The sequence below is a fragment of the Canis lupus genome, chromosome 24 (assembly GCF_048164855.1).
Source record: "Canis lupus baileyi chromosome 24, mCanLup2.hap1, whole genome shotgun sequence".
Taxonomy (NCBI): domain Eukaryota; kingdom Metazoa; phylum Chordata; class Mammalia; order Carnivora; family Canidae; genus Canis; species Canis lupus.
Genome location: NC_132861.1, coordinates 26,882,675 through 26,900,822, shown reverse-complemented (window position 1 = coordinate 26,900,822; position 18,148 = coordinate 26,882,675). Strand labels below are relative to the sequence as shown.

Sequence of the window (18,148 nt, the reverse complement as noted above, 5' to 3'; positions counted from 1 at the left end):
ATCAGTCAGTATCCTGCCCAACTCCCTAGGGGCAGTTACAATGACAAGCAAGTTTTAGATGCTAAGAGGCCTCAAGAGTTGGCTTAAGTTGGTGGATTAGTTTCCTAGGGCTGCTGTAACAAAGTACCACAAACTTGGTGGTATCCCTTGACTGTCTCCCCAAGATCCTCTTCTATCTCATCCCCTTACGCTATATTTTGGCCACCATGATTTGCTTTCTTACATATGCCACACTGATTCCTGCTTCAGGGCCTTTGTACTTTCTCTTCTTCCTGTTTATACTCTCCTATACATAAGTACTTCTATACTACATACATACTCTATCCCCAAATTACCCTAAACCAAATATTCTCACATACTTCAAGACTGCTCAAATGCCAGCCCTCAAATGAGTCTCTATAACAAGTATATGTTAAACACTCAACATCCCACCTTCCACTTACTGCTTTCACTGTCTGAAATTTTATCTTTAATTTATATGCTTACTTATTGATTGTTTCCCTTATTACCAAAAGTTTTTAAAGCCAAGGATTATATATATTCTTTCTGTTTCTGTTTCCGCACTCTGTTGAAGTACGTGGATGCTCAATAAATTCTTAAGTAAAATAATAAGTAAAAAGTGGATTTGAACCTGGAAAATTTGTCTGTACATGTGAGACTATTACAACTTGCCTCCTTGGGAAGAGCAGATTTACTCTAAACAGGAAGGAAACTTTTCCTTTAGATCTGTATCAGCAAGAAGGCTTTTTGGTCCTCCAGTTTTTTTGAGGTGTAACTTACATAAATTAATAGGATAATCAGTGTACAACCTGATGATTTAATATATGTACACCCTGTGAAAGGATACCTATCAAGTTAGTTAACACATCCATCACCTGACATATTTACCTTTTGTGTGTGAGATAGTATTTATGTTCTACTCTATTAGCAAATCTGAGTATAGCATTATCAATTACAGTCACTGTGTTATATTAGATCCTCAGACCTTGTTCATCTTGTAACTGAAGAATTTTTTTAAACAACTCTATTGAGATATAATTTACATACTATAAAATTCACTTGTTTAAGGAATACAGCTCAATGATTTTTAGTATATTTGCATGTGTGTGCAATCATCACCATAATCTTGAAATCTTTTATCACCTGCAAAAATAAACCTTATATCCTTTAGCAGTCCTTCGCAACTAGCAGCTCCAGGCAATCTCTAATCGACTTTCTGTATCTATAGCTTTATATTTTCTGGATGTTTTATATAAATGAAACCATATGTGGTCTTTTTGATAGTTTTCTTTCACTTAGAAAAATGTTTTTGAGATTCATCCCTATGGTAGCATACTTCAATACTTCATTATTGCCAAGTAGTACTCTATTGTATGGGTAATCCTCATTCTGTTTATTCATTCACCAGTTGCTAGACATTGGGGTATTTCCAACTTCTGGACCACTTATGAACACTCACATACAAGTTTTGGGGTGGATATATGTCATATATCTTGAGTATAGATTTAGGACTGGGAAGTTGGATCATAAGGTAAATCTATGCAGCCAAACTGTTTTTCAAAGTACTCACATCTTTTTACAATCTTTCCAGCAATGAATGAGGATTCCAGTTTCTCCACATCATAACCAACCCTTGTTATTGTTCGTCTTCTTTATTATAGTCATTTTAGTGAGTGAAGTAATATCTCATTGTGGTTTTGATTTGTATTTCCCTAATGAGTAATGCTGAACACCTTTTCATGTGTTTATTAATATTTGCATGTCTTCCTGGAAAACAAATGTTCATTAGACTCCCTTGTCCATTTTCTAAGTCAGTTATTTCTATTTTTGATTTACATATGCTTTTTCCACTTAATATGTTGTCTTTTCATTTTCTTAATGATGTTATTTGAAGTACAAGAACTTGGGACCCCTGGGTGCTCAATGGTTGAGCACCTGCCTTCAGCCTAGGTCGTGATCCTGCGGTCCCGGGATCAAGTCCCACATTGGGCTTCCTGTATGGAGTCTGCTTCTCCTTCTGCCTCTCTCTCTGCCTCTGTCTCTCTCTCTCTCTCTCTCTGTGTCTCTCATGAATACATAAAATCTTTTTTTTTTAAAGCAAGTTGAAATTTTGATAGAAATTACAATGAATTTGTAGAGCAATATGGGAAATATTTTGATCTGGCCATATTTAGTCTTCTAATTAATAACTACAGAATGATTTCCCATTTGTTTCAATTTTCTTTAATTTTGCTCAGCTGTGTTTTGCATTTTTTAGTGTAGAAGTCTTACATTTCTTTTGTCAAATTTATTTGTAAGCATTTTATTTCATTTGGTTCTATTGTAAATGGATTTGTTTGCTCAATTTAATTTTTTTGATTGTTTATTGCTAGTGTATAGAAACAAGGTTGATTTTTGTATACTGATAGTATACCCTATAACCTTGCTGAGCTCAGCAGTTCTAAGATATTCTTAGTGAATCCTTAGGATTTTCTATATGTGAGGTGATGTTCCGCCTGTAGATAGTTTTACTACTTCCTTCTTAATCTAAACCTTTTACTTATATTGTTGCCCTAATTATCCCAGCTAGACCTTCTCAGTATAATATTTAATAGTTGTGGTAAGAAAAGACATTCTTGCCTCATTCCAGAATTTATTTGGAAAGCATTCAGCTTTTCACCATTGAGTACATTATCAGCTATAAGTTTTTTTTTTATAAATGCCCTGTATCAAGTTGGGGAAATTACTTTCTGTTTCTAGTTTGTTGCATGTGTTTGTTATGAAAGACTGTTGGATTTTTGACAGTTTTACTTCTATTGAGATGATCATATAGTTTTTATCTGTCTTTGTTCTATTTATACAGTATATTACATTGACTTGGGAGGTTAAGCCCAACTTACTTGCATTCCATGATAAATTCTAGTTGGTTATGATATATAGCTCTTTTCATATGTTGCTGTATTCAGTTTGCTAGTATTTTTCTGAAGTTTTTATATTTATATTTGTAAGAGAAATTGTCTATATACTTTTTTCTTCCTATGATATCTTTGTCTGGTTTTACTATCAGGGTAATATTGAGTTCATTGAATGGCTTAGGAATTATTCCTTGCTCTCTAGTTCCTGGAAGAGTTTATGAAGGATTGTTATTAATTCTTTTAAAAAAGTTTAACAGAATTCACAAGTGAAGCTTTGTGGTCTTTAGTTGTCCCTTGTGTAAAGTTTTAAAATTGATAATCTAATCTCTTTACTTTTCTCTATTTCTTCTTGAGTCAGTTTTAGTATATGTATCATTCTACACATATTCAGATTCTCTATTTCTTCTGGAGTCAGTTTTAGTAATATGTATCATTCTATATATTTGTCCATTTCATCTAAGACATTCCACTTGTTGGTATACAGTTTTTCATAATATTTCCTTATAATCCTTTTATTTCTCTGAGTAGTGATGTCCTCTTTCATACCTAATTTTAATAATTTGATTCTCCTTTCTTTCTTGCTTCATCTATCTCAGCCAGAATACTTTTTTCTTAATGATTTTATTTATTTATTTTTTATTTATTTATTTATTTATTTATTTATTTATTTATTTATTTATTTATTTTATTTATTTTTTTATTTTAGAGAAAGACAAAGAAGGAGGGGGAGGGAGAGGTAGAGATAGAAAGAGAAAGAGAGAGAATCTTAAGGGGACTCTGTGCTAAGCAAGGAGCTGGACTTGTGGCTGGATATCATGACCCTGAGATCATGACCTGAGCTGAAACCAAGAGTCCAAAGCTTGACCAATTGAGCCACCCAGTCACTCCACAGCCAGGATACTTTTAATTGCAAATCATGGACAACCAAAAATAAGTAGCTGAAATGCCATAAAATAGTCAATCATGTGCCCATTTTTATATTTGATTATTTGTCTTTTTATCAGTGAATTGTAATATTCCTTATATTGTCTCTTGTTTGAAGGAGAATTGAGACTAGAATAGATTTGTTTTTGTTTTTTTTCTTTTTTGTATAAAGATGAATAAATTAATCAAAATAAATTTTGAATCACCTAAAAGAAATAAACTTTAAGTCTGAAAAGTAAAATAAATAATTAAATAAATAAATAAAAATAAAATGAGAATCAAAATATAAATGTGCTTAAAGAAGCTCCAGTCTTATTTTACTAGTGTTACCATGTCAGAACTTGTATAACTTGTTCATTTTTCTCTCTAGAGCCACTCATATGCATATGGTGTGTGTGTGTATATATATATTGCCATTATTTTTCTTCCCAGTGTTAGCTATGAAAACACTCTTTATAAGTCAAAATGAGAATTTTTAAGTACTCAAATGGTCAGTAATTATTACTAATTTCATCTTGGGATTACTTGAATAATTTGTAAATAATTTTTTAAAGCTTTATGTATTTATTTACTTGAGAAAGAGAGAGAGAGGGAGAATGCACACATGCCCATGAGCCAGCCAGAGGGGATGGTGGGGATGGTTAGTGGGGGTAGAGGCAGAGGGGGAGACAGTGAGAAACTTAAGCAGACTCCACAACAAGTGTAGAGTCTGATGGGCAGCTCAATCCCATGATCCTGAGGGCACAGTCTGAGACTAAGAATGTGGATGCCAACCAACTGTGAGACTCAGATGCCCTGAGATTACTTCGATAATTTAACAGTGATATCTTGAAAATGTTTAAATTATTCCTGTCCTATTTTTTAAAAAATTTTGTATTTTAATAGAATCTTAAAAATCTAAAGTATATTCATGTATTTCAAGAATTTTTAGGCATTTCATATGTAGTTGATAAAAGAATCACAGTGAACTTGCATGTGTGTTTCTGATCACTAAACATCTAGGAGTGGGATCTGACTTTCCCAGAGTTTCTGAAACTTTATTAGGAATTTTAAGCCCTAGAATCTCATCCATTCCTTCAGCCAGTGGTTGTGTCTGTGAATCACGTAGCACATGGCTCAAGTCACAATCCTGGAAGTTTTGCACTGAAACTTATCTAAAAATACACTAGCAATTTCCCTAGATGTGCTCTTTGATTTACAATTAGATCAGAGAATGCCACTTAGAAAAAGATTAGCATGCTAATTCACTGAACTTATCCTTCTTAAAATACTTAGAATAAGGAGAAAATAAAACCAAGAATTTGGTTATTCACATAAACAATTATTTTAAGGAAAGACAACATGGTCATGGTATTAGGGAGTTTAACCAGAGGATAAGCAGAGATATCAACAAAATGGTTAATTAAGACATAATTTATTCCTCTATTAATTACTTACCATAATAGAGACACCGGGCATAAATATATAGAACAAATATATCTCAGGTTTTTTTAGTAAGTGTGCTTTTAAATTATGTTCAAATTTATTAATAGAGATAACATATTTTGCTTATTTTTGCATTAACAGTTTCCAAATTATTAATGCATAAGATAGCTTACATAAATTACATTTAAGGAACTATTCATCTTCAATTGAATTTATCCTTTAGATAAATAAATGTAAAGGCCTCTGGAACAAATAGCACCTGGCTGTCAATAAGTACTAAAAAGTATCAGACAGAACCAATGAGTAAGGGATAGACATTTCTCCGGTCTGACTCAGAAACAATTGCTAGAAGCAAGTGAAATGATAGATCTCTGAGTACTTTCAAAGTATGAAGTGCTAACCAAATGTGAAGCAACAAGATTACATACTATTTCCTGGAAAGTGTACCCTCATGTTGCTTCCAGATGCTAACAGAAAAATAAGAAAAATATTTTTCAGAAATCAATTTGCATACATGCTCTAGGATCCCTTTTCATCGGAATGGAAAATTTTAGGGCAAAATATGGGAAGAAATGTGACATTTGATGTCATAACAAAGACCTGTTTTTACCAACTGCTGCATTTGTTTCACAATCAATTAGGAAAATTTACATGTATAGAAGTGCGATTCCATCTGGAACGACAAATGGGATACTATCTGATCCAGATGTACATTCCCAGCCTCCTGATTGTTATTCTATCATGGGTTTCGTTCTGGATCAATATGGATGCTGCACCCGCCAGGGTAGCCTTGGGGATAACTACTGTGCTGACTATGACCACCCAGAGCTCAGGATCACGAGCTTCCTTACCAAAGGTAAGCGTGCCAAATGGACATACACATGTATTAGTGCCTATACATATATTTGTGCAAATACTTATCGATAAAGTATATGGGACGCCTGGATGACTCGGCGGTTGAGCGTCTGCCTTTGGCTCGGGCGTGGTCCCGGAGTCCCAGGATCGAGTCCCACGTCCGGCTTCCTGCGGGGAGCTGCTTCTCCCTCTGCCTGTGTCTCTGCCTCTCTCTGTGTGTGTCTCTCATGAATAAATAAAATCTTTTTTAAAAATAAAGAATATTTTTACATAGAAAACTCACATACATATATAATCATCAACTTGTATCATATTGTATGGGTGTGCTATGGTAATCTACTTACTATTAGGACTAACACAATAATGAACATTTATATGATGCATGGTATATTCATGAATATATGTGGGTGTGGATATGCATAGCTTTACACATATTTTGCATTTTTTCTTAGTATAAACACTTAGAAGTGGAATCATTGCACTGATGGCTGTATATATTGGTGTGAATTGCCAAATGTCCCTCCAGAAAAATTTACAGCAGTTACGTGTCCAAGGTATAGTATGAGGGAGCCCATATTGATGTATATAGCACTTACTATTTGTGTGTGTGTGTGTGTGTGTGTGTGTGTGTGTGTCCCTCCTGGCTTTTAGGCTGTCATAGGTCAACAAAAAGGAAAGTTTATCTAATATGATTTTAGTCCACATGAGCTGCCAGAATTAAAATAAACTGTTCTCTCTGTGACATTGTAAAACAAACAAACAAACAAACAAACAAACAACAAACAAACAAAAAAACACAACACGGTATTTCTTTTTACAGCATATGCTGAAATAAAGCATAGGAAGCTCTTTCTTAATCCATTTAGCAAATAACAATAGAAAATTATTTTCCTCTCCTAAATGACATCTAAGAAAAATTTCTACTATCTAAATTAAGTAATCCTGTCCAGCTTCCAACAGGCTTCACTATTATTTTCATTACAATGATGTAGATGTCATAAAATTATATTAACTTTTCTTGTGCATTTGATGCTATCTACTTGCAATGCCAAGCAAATTATAAATCTATTTTCATGGCTTCCTTAACTCTTACCATGAATTGCATTGTATAATTCAATTTATTAGATTAAAATACCTAAATAAATACAAGTTGATGGCAGGACATTTTATCACTAAAAAAGTTACTTCACAAAGGAAGAACTTGATATTTAACTCAAGTTAATGCTCACACTGCCTAAATAAAATTTAATGGTTGTCTTGCAAAATAAGGTCTACTTTTATTAACATTTAATTGAATTTTCAAAATGATCCATATCAACGACTGCTTTATAAAATACTGTTCAAATGGAAATTATAAATCTGCTTATAAGATTAAACTAATAAGTCTCAATGCTTATTTATATGTGTAAATGTTTCAAGGACTCTGAGTAATAGTTGAAGTCCCATAGTCAATTTGTAAAGAAAATTGCCAGTTTACTCATTCATTTTCCTCAAATGCTAAATGGAAATAAAAGCTCATTCATTCTGTAAGTTGTCAACCAAAGAAGAGAACAAAATGCTCCATTTCAGAAAGCTGCAGCTTCTATGATACACAGTATAAAGACAATTTTTAAATACAAACATTAAGGCATTATCAGAAGAGCATAGAGATCAGAGTGGAAGAAGCAGAAATAAAGCAACACATTTAAAAAAACATATCAGAGTGGAGACACAAGTTTGTTTTTTAAAGGAAAGACAATATTGAGGTGGCTTCATACTTTTTATTTTTCTTTTTTTTTCATACTTTTTCTTAAGACCTAGGAAAGATTTTTCAGAAATCATTAATTTCACTGTGATCTCAGGGAAAGAATAAATTTTCGACCATGTGCTCAATTATATACACAGATGCACACAAAGCCTCTACATCTCTCAGATCATAGAAACAATGACCACTGGAAATGTGATAAGAGATTTATTTCTGACCCGCAAAAATAATTGACTAACAAAATGATATCTTAAGAGAAATTAACTATATTTTAGGTTTTGCGATAGTTAAGGAATGGGAGGTTGAGAATATTCAGTTATGTACATCAGTATTTGGGAAGGTAGACACTGAAGACCCAGGATAAATAACAAGAATTAATCTATTGGAAGAGACCACTCCAAAAAAGTAGAAAATCTCTTGAAAAATATGATTCTGATTCTGTGATTTGGGAAGGCTAGAAAGGCAAGAGGGAAGGCCCACACTTGCCTTTAAGAACAGGTGGCTAAATCATATACCTTAGGACCTGCTATATTCTCAATCTCACAAAAGAACCCTCAGATGTCTAAAAGTCTTGCCACTGAAATATCCACCATTTTCCTACTAACAAAATCTAGGAAGTAGGGAAACAAAATTAAATTCAAGAAACCAATAGAGGATTATCAGACGGGGAGGAAGAAACAATAAATCATTAATTTATGATAATCGTTCAGTGTTTTGTCCAAGCTATTTGCCAATACATCTCCTGTAGGATACAAAGGAGTTTGGAAATCGTCAAATAAGACTCAGGGTAGAAAATTTCAAAGAATATACCTTACTTAACCAGCACCTTAAGAACTAGTGCTGAGATTCCACTCAGATATTTCCTATTGCATTGCCCTCTACAGTGTCATAATAAATCAAGCATGTAATGGCCCAAATCAAGAAGACTTATGTGATTCATTTCTTGGAACATGAAGCTATTTGGCATTTCTGCAGTGCCTGCATTAGGTGACCAGAAAGGGGTGACAGTACATTCTATCACCAGCAATTTTTCAAAGTTGTGTAATGTTAGGGACATCCCCTAACACTGTGTTCTTGAAGCAGAATGATTGAGAAAAAATGGTGATGATCATGAGCCATGTCAATGGAGGGTTTTATAAACTTTTATAAAGATTAGATTTATTCTGAGTGGATTTTAGATGGATTTTAATGAGAGGATTAATCATTCTGACTTTTATTTGAAGATTAGATATAAGGGGTAGAGTAGAAATGGAAGTATAGAAACTGCCAAGCAAACGATTGTAATCTTGAGCAGATGAAGGCTGGCTAGATTGGTAGCAGTAGAGGTGGAGAGTAGCAGATGGATTTAGAAAGAGATGGGCATTTTAAAGAAAATGTATTTGGAAGTGAAATAGACATGATTTGCTCATGAACTGGACCTTGAGGAGTAAGGGAAAAGGCAGGAGTCAATGGTGGCATTCAGGTAACTACTGGGCAAGTAATGGTAATAATTAATGAGGAAGGTTGGGGGAGGTAACTGATCTATGGTTGAACATATTAACTCTGAGATGTTTATAAAACAGCTCCGTGGAATGGTCAAAAAGTCAGAACTTGAGAAGTTTTGACAGGGACACTCATGCCTCAGACTTCAGGAAATAAAACTATAGATGGATAAGGAAGCAGAATAGGGATAATTTTTCTAAGAATGAAAGAAAGCCCAGAAAGAATAGAAAAGATGTATTTGTGGTTGGCCGTCCTCCTCCAATTGGAAATGAACCTGAATATTCAAAGTCTTCTCTCTCCTTTCTTTTCCCAGGGCCATTTCTCCACCCCCAACCCTCTCTCCACACCCCTCCCCCACAGAATAGGTTAGACAGTTTTTCTAAAGGCAAGACCCACTCTAAAACTTTACTCTCAAACTCATTGAGATTTCAACATTCTGTGTTTTTTTTTTTTTTTTTCTTTTCAAATGTGGAAAAGCAATCCTCCCCAGCAGACTTAGGGTTAATCGGGGGGTCAAAGAGAAGATAATAACAATCAGTTAATTATTTTTGAGTATACATTTCATTTATACTAATACCTAGTTAAGATCTTGGCATTAAGAGAATTATATTTTCTATTAAGTATAGAAATGGGTCAAAAAATAAAAAGTATAGAAATGAGTCAGAAGAGAGAAAATCAGTAGAAGGGATAAAATATAATTTTAATTTAGAAACTATAGGTTCTAGCAAGACTCCACACCAGGGAATTTTGGGTAGATCTACATTATACAGCAATATCATATACACTTTATCCTTTCTTTCCTGCTCCCAAAGAACAGTTATTTCTTATTGGGGACCTATTCCCACCTCTTTTTCATTCTCTTTTAGGGACCAACCAAGGTGCAGCTTTGTTATATGTTTTCAATTTCACATCATCTGCAGAAGTACACAAATATCACCATTACACACTAGATTAGTATTTTAAAAATGAGTTTCTAAACTATTGTCATACCAGAGATCTTTGAACATAACATGTTAAACAGATAGACGTGTGTGCATGCCATCAACCCCCACACACACCCAGACACAAGCTTGGCAGGGGCCAGAGAATCTCTAGACTCCAAGTTCATCCAAGCCCTAGCTCTTTTTTGGGGGGTGGGGATAAAGATTGATAGATTGATTTGACAGAGAGAGTGGGTGCTCGCCTGAGCTGGTAGCAGGGGTAAAGCAGAGGGAGAGGGGCAAACAGACTCAATGCTAAGTGTGGAGCCCTATGAGGGCTCAGTCTCAGGACTTGAGATCATGAACTGAGCTGAAGCCAAGACTCAGGCACTTAACTAACAGAGCCATCCAGATGCCCCCAAACCCTAGCTCTTACCACAATATAGTATTGGGGCCCAAGATTATTTCTGTATAGTTAGGTTGCAATTATTCTATATAACAAATAATCCCAAGTCTCAATGGTTTACCACATCTATTCTTGCTCACAGGCTTGTGAGTTGCCTGTGATTCTTCTAGGTTTGTCTGAGATTGGCTGACTTGGGTGGACTTAGATCTAGGCTGTGGAGTAGGCTCACATCTCCTTCCTATGTCTCCCATTGTGGGACTGTAGGTGCAGGTAGAATGCTTTTTCATGAAATATAGGAAAACAGGAAGGCAAACAGAGGCATGCAATGCTCTTGTTCAGAATTGGCACAGTCACTACTGTTAGTTTGTAAGTCTTCCCAGATCTCACAGCCAACCCGAAATCAAGGGGTTGGGGGGAGTGTACTCTACCCACAGGGTAGCATTGGAGAGGGAAAGAGAAAAACAAGATTGTCAACAAATAATCTTGTCTACCTCAAGGACAATGATTTGTTAAAACTTTCTGTCTCTGGGACACCTGAGTGGCTCAGTGGTTGAGCATCTGCCTTCGGCTCAAGGCGTGATCCTGGAGTCCCAGGATGGAGTCCCACATCAGGCTCCCTGCATGGAGCCTACTTCTCCCTCTGCCTGTGTCTCTGCCTCTCTCTCTCTGGGTCTCTCATGAATAAGTAAATAAAATCTTAAAAAAAAATAAAACCTTTCTGTCTCCATTCCTAGATTGGACTCTGCCATTTTAGTAAATACTCAAGAAAACAAGAGGAAAAAATAAGATGGAGAGAGGAAAGAGGGAGGGATTACTGGATAGTTCTATGTAAATTTCTCCCACTCTGCCCCCACCACTATGGTCATCTCATTTGGAGCAGAGCTACTAAATGTTAGAAAATAAGAAACACTTGAAATTTCAAATGTGAATAATCAATTAAATATTTCACAGAAGCTCAGAAGCCTGTAGCCTATGAAAATCTCAAATTCTGCACAAAAAGTTGTTTATCTTGAATAATTTATTTTAATTTTTTCCCCCTTCAGTTTGTGAAACCCATCAGGAGTATTTTTTTGAGAGAACAAAAGATCTTTTATATATTTCTATCCTCAAAGTCTAAATCAGTACAGGATATATGTCACCTGAGTAAATATCACGCAGATATTTAAAGATAAGAAATTTTAAACATTTATTTAGTACTTGAATCTTGAGTAACAAGAGAGTCTGCTATTCTTTTCATGTCTTTCTAAAGACAATGTAAAAGCTAAATTGAGTTACTCTTGTATAGTATCATTTTTCCCCCGAGAATACCAAATTAATGAACAAAAAATAAACGTTCAATATATCTACCTTACAGTGTAATAAAAACATTGGTTTTAGAAGATGTAACAAAGATAGCTTTTATATTAAGGTTTTACTCTTTCTAAAGACATCGGCTATAGAAATGATTACAACTGTTAGAAAATATCAATTGAACTCTTATATTTTTATTTGGATGCTATGGTTGTATGGGCATACAAAGATCTATATGTGAGATTACATTGAATGAAAAGACAAGGATGTGAAGGAAATTGAGGATCTATACTCACTATTGTTTTCTTATGTAATTAGTTCTCATTCTCAAAAAAGAAAAAAAAGTACCCTGCAGTTTTAAAGGAGAGACAGTAAGCTGTAAATGCCAACAATAATATAAATGAGAGAGAGGGGCTGCATAATAATCCTATTAATATAGCAATAACTGTTACTGTCAGTAATGTTTTGGTCCTTGCCATTTAAATGCAACACCCTAATATTTATTCAAAATATAATTAACTAAGATTACTTCAGTTCAGTGCAAATATGGTGCGAGTAGGTTCATTTTTAATTTCTTAATGTGACAGAATTTTAATAATTATATTTAACCTACAATATCATATTTGATGTGAGCAATATATTTATTTTTTTTAATTATTGAATATACTAAGAATTTGGTTTCATGTTAGATTCACTTAGGGAAAAGAGAGAAAAAGAAAAAAGTTTAGAAAATGAAAAAATCATTTGTTCATTCCCTTTTTGTTAAAAATCACAGACCATAATGCATGTGAATGTCATTCAATTTTGTTAGTGTTTTATCTATTATCTGTAAAAAGATAATTCCTAAACGTAAGGAAGGTCCTATAATAGCAAGGGTAGAAATTGATAGATATCTCGGTTCTACATTTAATGTTAGAACCTACATTTACTAGGCTTACTGAGATTTCACTAAGCTGAAAACTAACAGTTATCAAGCATTCCTTTGTAGGTAACATAGAGGCAGAGCCATTGCATAAACTCTTAAATCTGACGGAAAAATTGGGGAAAAGCATATATTAAGTCACAAAGTTTAAATATTTTTTAAAAGGATGTAATACAATGGCTTTGTCATCAAACTAAATTTAAAAACAAAACAAGTATGTGCCACTTTGAGACAACTTTACATAAGTAATGTCTGAAATTCCCTTTACTGTATTCACATATATCCCAGAATCATACCACAAATCCTACAAACAGATAAAAAAGGATATAAAACTCCCTCACCAGTGAAATAAAGAACAGAGTCCCAACATCAGCATTGTTAAGCAACTAACAGCCTTTTTCTGTCTTTGCAATTCCTGTTTGAAGTTGTGAATGAAGAGCTGAACCTCAGAGATAAAGTGAACAGGAAAGTATATGGTTAAAATAAAGCTGACATTATGAGATTTTGTGATTCCACCTCCTGGTTCTGGTTTAACCCATTTCTTATTCTTAAATTTAAGTTGTGCTGTTTGTAAAGGCATTTTAAAATTCTACTTCTGTAAACCATTGACTAAGAATAGTTTGGATTATATTTTTTTATAATTTAACAAGCATAATTTACAATAAATAAGTAGTCTGGGTTATAATCTAATAAATACCCACTAATGCATTGTCATTTATGAGTTGTGGCCAGGAGCATTACAGGTAATCTTTTGAAACTTTACCTATGCAGAGTAAGGTAAAGCCATGTATCTTGGCAGGCATCTTGCCTACACCGTCTGGTGCCATACTTGTGGTACAGCTCACCCAATATACTTGTAGAGGAATGTATTCTAAAACTGTTACTACTCAATAATCTTACCAAAAGCTAGCATAAAGGAAGTGTATTTACAATGGATTGTATGAGATAAATGCAACTCATCTATTCTTCTGAATTAGAGAACACAAAATCAAATGGCTTCAGAGGGCATAGGCACATATAAGTCACACAGCAAAGTGTTCTGGTATAGTTATGAAAGGGTGGGGATGAGCATTATGGTTAAGTGGTAAGGTGCATTCTATGCAGCTCATTCAAACTCGTTTCTATGCCTAAGTTTGGCTTGTAGCCTGCCTGTCTTTACTCTCCACGAGCTAGTCAATCTGTTATCTATCCTAGATTAAGTTTGTGTTTTAGAATGCTACCTGAACTCCATTTTTCATGCCCCGTTACAATTGATTGTACTGAAATTTGACCTGACATTAGGGTTTGAAGAAATTTTTGGCAGAAGATCAAGGGAACTTGGCATTTCTGTGCCACACTTTAATTAATTAACAGCTTTTTTTTTTCAATAAGGCAGTCAGTTCTGCTCTTTAACACACCTGCTGTAGTTCTCTATGAAGATATCACAGTGATCAGATCATAATCCACAGTGTCCTCAATCCTGTACCTGTAGGAATCCATTTCTTTTTTCAAAGATTTTATTTGTTTATTTGAGAGAGAGGGAACAAGTGATGGGGAGGAGGAGAGAAAGAGAGAGAGAGAGAGAGAGAGAAAGAAGCAGGCTCCCTCCTGAGCGTGGAGCCTGGGGCTTGTTCTCAGGACCCAGAGATCATGATCTGAGCTGAAGGAAGACACTTAAATGGCTAAGCCACTCAGGCACCCCAGGAATCCTTGTTTCTGTTTCAAAAATAAAAATAGTGGAAACCGTTCCACCCCTAGTCCTCTACCACTCATGCTGGCTTTCTCTTCATCCCAGGCACATGGTAGGGTTGTACCTCTTAATTCTATGGTAGGGACTTGCTGTAAGTAGTGCTGGTTCATGAGTCTTCAGCACAGTGACCTGTGCCACTTCTAGCCTGGAGTATTTGTTAGCAAACATGAGAGCCATCAGTGCCCAGTTTTCCTGTACTGTTGCCACTGCCAATGTTCCAGATGTGATTGCCTTGTCAGCTGTCACGGTGATAATGATAGTGACAAGTCACTATTTAATTCAAGTGGACATGCAGTGTCTTTTATTGTTCTTTGCTTTAGGCCAGTGAGATTTCAGGATTGTTGGTTACTGTATCCTATTCTAGCTAAAATCCCTCTTGTTCCCACTTCCTTTCATCACTGGAAGGGTAGGTGTAGAGAAATTCATACTTAGATGAGCTCCTGGAACATGCCTGCCCCCTAGGTCAAAGTGATTTGATTCTAGCCTTTATAACCAGGATGACTGATAATGATAAAATCCATATATATAAATAATTGGGACTCCAAAAATAGACTGTCTCTATTTTCTAATGTTAATATTAAGAGTAGAATGAATGCATACTTTTTCTGGAAAAAAAATGGCATAAGAACTCTATAGAACATAATAATGCTTATATTCCTTTCCCTATATTATAAAACATTTTTAGAGTGAAAAAGACAAGGCCTTGCAGTAACTAGTTCTGCATACACAAATGATAATTCATCGAGCTGATCTCTTCTTAGATTATCACATGGCAGGTAGGCAGTAGTTTCCTGGCTCACAAAAACACTTCATTATAATTAATGGAAGAGTGTTGTCGAGGGGACTTTCATTATATTTCAGAGGATAAAATGTTTTCCTGATCTAGTTTTGCTTCCTTAGAGCAGCTAGTTTGTTTTTATATGGTAAATACAATGCTCATGTCCCCTTTTCAACATTCTCCACTAGAGTTGTTTGTCAGATTTTAGAACCGGCAAATAAAGAGGACCTTACAATATGTATTCTGCATGCTGATTTTAGTCTTAACTATCAGATAAAAGTTAGAGACTGCAATATTAAAGTGCAGAGAGTATTCCTACTTAGCGTGTTTACAGTTGTTGATATGTAGCCATAGCCTAAAAGGAAGCAGCCTAAAAACTGGATGACAAAAAAGAATAGTTAATTTTATGGGCTTTGGAGCCAGATGAGTTGTATTCAAATCTAGCTATGCAACTTGGTAGCTGTCTTAATCAATTCAGGCTCCTGTAACTGAAGACCATAGAGTAGGTGACTTAAAGACCACAGACATTTAATCTCACAATTCTGGAATCTGAGAAGTCCAAGATCAAGACACTGGCAAATTCAGTGTCTAGGGGGAACTTCCCTCCTGACTTATATATGGTGATCCCCTGGCCATGTCTCCTCATGGTAGAGTGACAAAGGAGTTCCCTGGGACCCTTTCTCCAAGAGCACTAACCTCATTCATGACTCTACCCTCACAACCCGATCATCTTCCAAAGGCCCCATCTCTTAATACCATCCCCTTGGGGGTTAGATTTCAACATCTGAATTTTGGAAGAATATATTCAGTCCATAATAGTCGCTATGTGATAAGTTATTTCACTTAAGCAAGTTATTTTATTGTGCCTAAATCTTTAAAATGGGAATACTTTCCTCCGTGGTTGTGAGGACTAAGGATGTCAGTTTTAGAAAACCACTAAGAAGACTCAGTAGTTCTATGGTGGGCACTCTCAGGAACATTTCCTGGCATGTGAATTATTATAATTACTTCTCTAATAACAAATGGCCAGTGATTTGATGTGATTCCACATGACTCCATCAGTTCAACATGACCTGAGAGCACACAGTATGATGAGTACATCTAAAGGTCCTAGAAACACAAAGATGAATAAGACTTGGCCTTTGTCTTAGCTCAAGGGATATATTAGCCTAAAAAGAGAAAGATACATAAGTGGATAAGGTCAGTCCAGTGGAGCAAGGTCAATTATAAGATGAGTTATTTGGTGTTTGCTTAGACACAGTTTGTTAAAATATCAGTATAGATATTTCACTTTGAAATCTTCAAGAACATGTTCATTTTTATATCCTCTTGGTCAACATTTTTGAAAAATAGAAAGCACTTAGGGATTGTGGAATAGAATAATTAACTGAAGGTGGGACATGCAAGTGACAGCAGTCACCTTGTAAGACCTGCTTACAAATAAATATAATTACAACTGTAGTGAGTGAACTGAGAAAAGGTTTCTATGAGGAAAGGGGAGGTAGGAAGCTAAGAAAGGCTGTCCTGGCATTTGGAAAAAGCTCCTTAATAATGTGTTGTCTAAGCTGAGACCTGATGGACAAAGGGCAGTTACCCAAAAGAAGGAGTATTTTAGACAAAAATCACAGAAATAAAAGCTGCTGTCAATTGATTGTCAATTGCTTCCAGTTTCCAAAAAAATAAAAGAAGGGAAGAATAATTACCATAATAAGCAAGTAAGAAAGTGGCATAAGATGGTAATTATCATATCCTCAGAGGCCTGACCATCCCCACCTAACATAGTCCCCTTCGCCCTGTCCCTCTCTTCCCATTACCCCATTACTTCTCTACTGCACTTTTTAACATTATCTTTGTATTTCTATTGTATGTTTTTCCCAAATTAAATATAAGTTCCATTGAAGATGGATCTTATTTATATTCCCCATCTCCATAACTGCAACACTGAAAACCAAACCTGGGTACCTCAATGGTGTTCAATAAATGTTGAATGAAAAAAAAAAAATGACTGAATGCCTATGGTAAGAAAAGTAAGCTGGTGGCAAATCATGAAGGGCTTTAGACACCATAAAACAGATTCGAGACTCTCAATTTAATTGAAAGCAAATGAAGAATTTTAAGGAGAAGGAGTGAGATTTGCATTTTAAAATAATCATTTATTATTATGTCATGGATAGATTTGAGGGACTGAAGAACAGATTATTGTGGTTGAGGTCAATGGGACAACAGTAGGAAGGATGGAAAAGGATAAATTTGAGAAGTAGCAAGAAAGTATCATTTACAGGGCTGAATCTGAAATGAGAGAAGGAGACGACTCCTAATGTGAAGGTGAACAACAGTAGACATAGGGTAACCTTTCAATGAGGAGGAAGAGGCGATTGTGTCTGTTTGCTCTTTGTTTGGTGGAGTCTGGTAGAGATTCATAAATTTTGGTTTTAGTCAGAGTAAATTTGATGTGCCAAAGACTTCCAAAAGGTGCAATCAAGTGAGAACCAGGCTAGAGAAGGATCCAGTCAGCTAAGAGAGATTTGGCAGCCATAAGCACAGAGGAGAAATTGAACCTGTGGTAATAGATGAGGTTGACTAGTGAGGAGCTTCAAAGTCAGAATAGAAGACTGCCTGGACTCTATCCCTGAGGAACCCAGGACGAGGAGGATGGCCTACACAGCACAGTGGGGTGGAGCTGAGGGAGGGAAACCTGAAAAACCTGGGTCATGGGATCCATGGGAAGAGTGCTCCAAGAAGGAAGCAGTCTTCAATATGGTGGCTTTGAACAGGTCTC

The 18,148-nt window shown here is 35.4% G+C and overlaps 1 protein-coding gene across 7 annotated transcripts in view; it reads left to right on the top strand.

Annotated features, from left to right (window-relative positions):
• Positions 1–18,148, top strand: part of GLRA3 (glycine receptor alpha 3) — a 207,014-nt gene that overhangs the window by 133,895 nt on the left and 54,971 nt on the right. For all 7 annotated transcript variants that reach the window (XM_072796036.1, XM_072796037.1, XM_072796031.1 and 4 more), the window contains one exon: positions 5,885–6,099. In XM_072796036.1, coding sequence (XP_072652137.1) covers positions 5,885–6,099 — 215 coding nt within the window. The remainder of the gene's footprint in view (positions 1–5,884; positions 6,100–18,148) is intronic.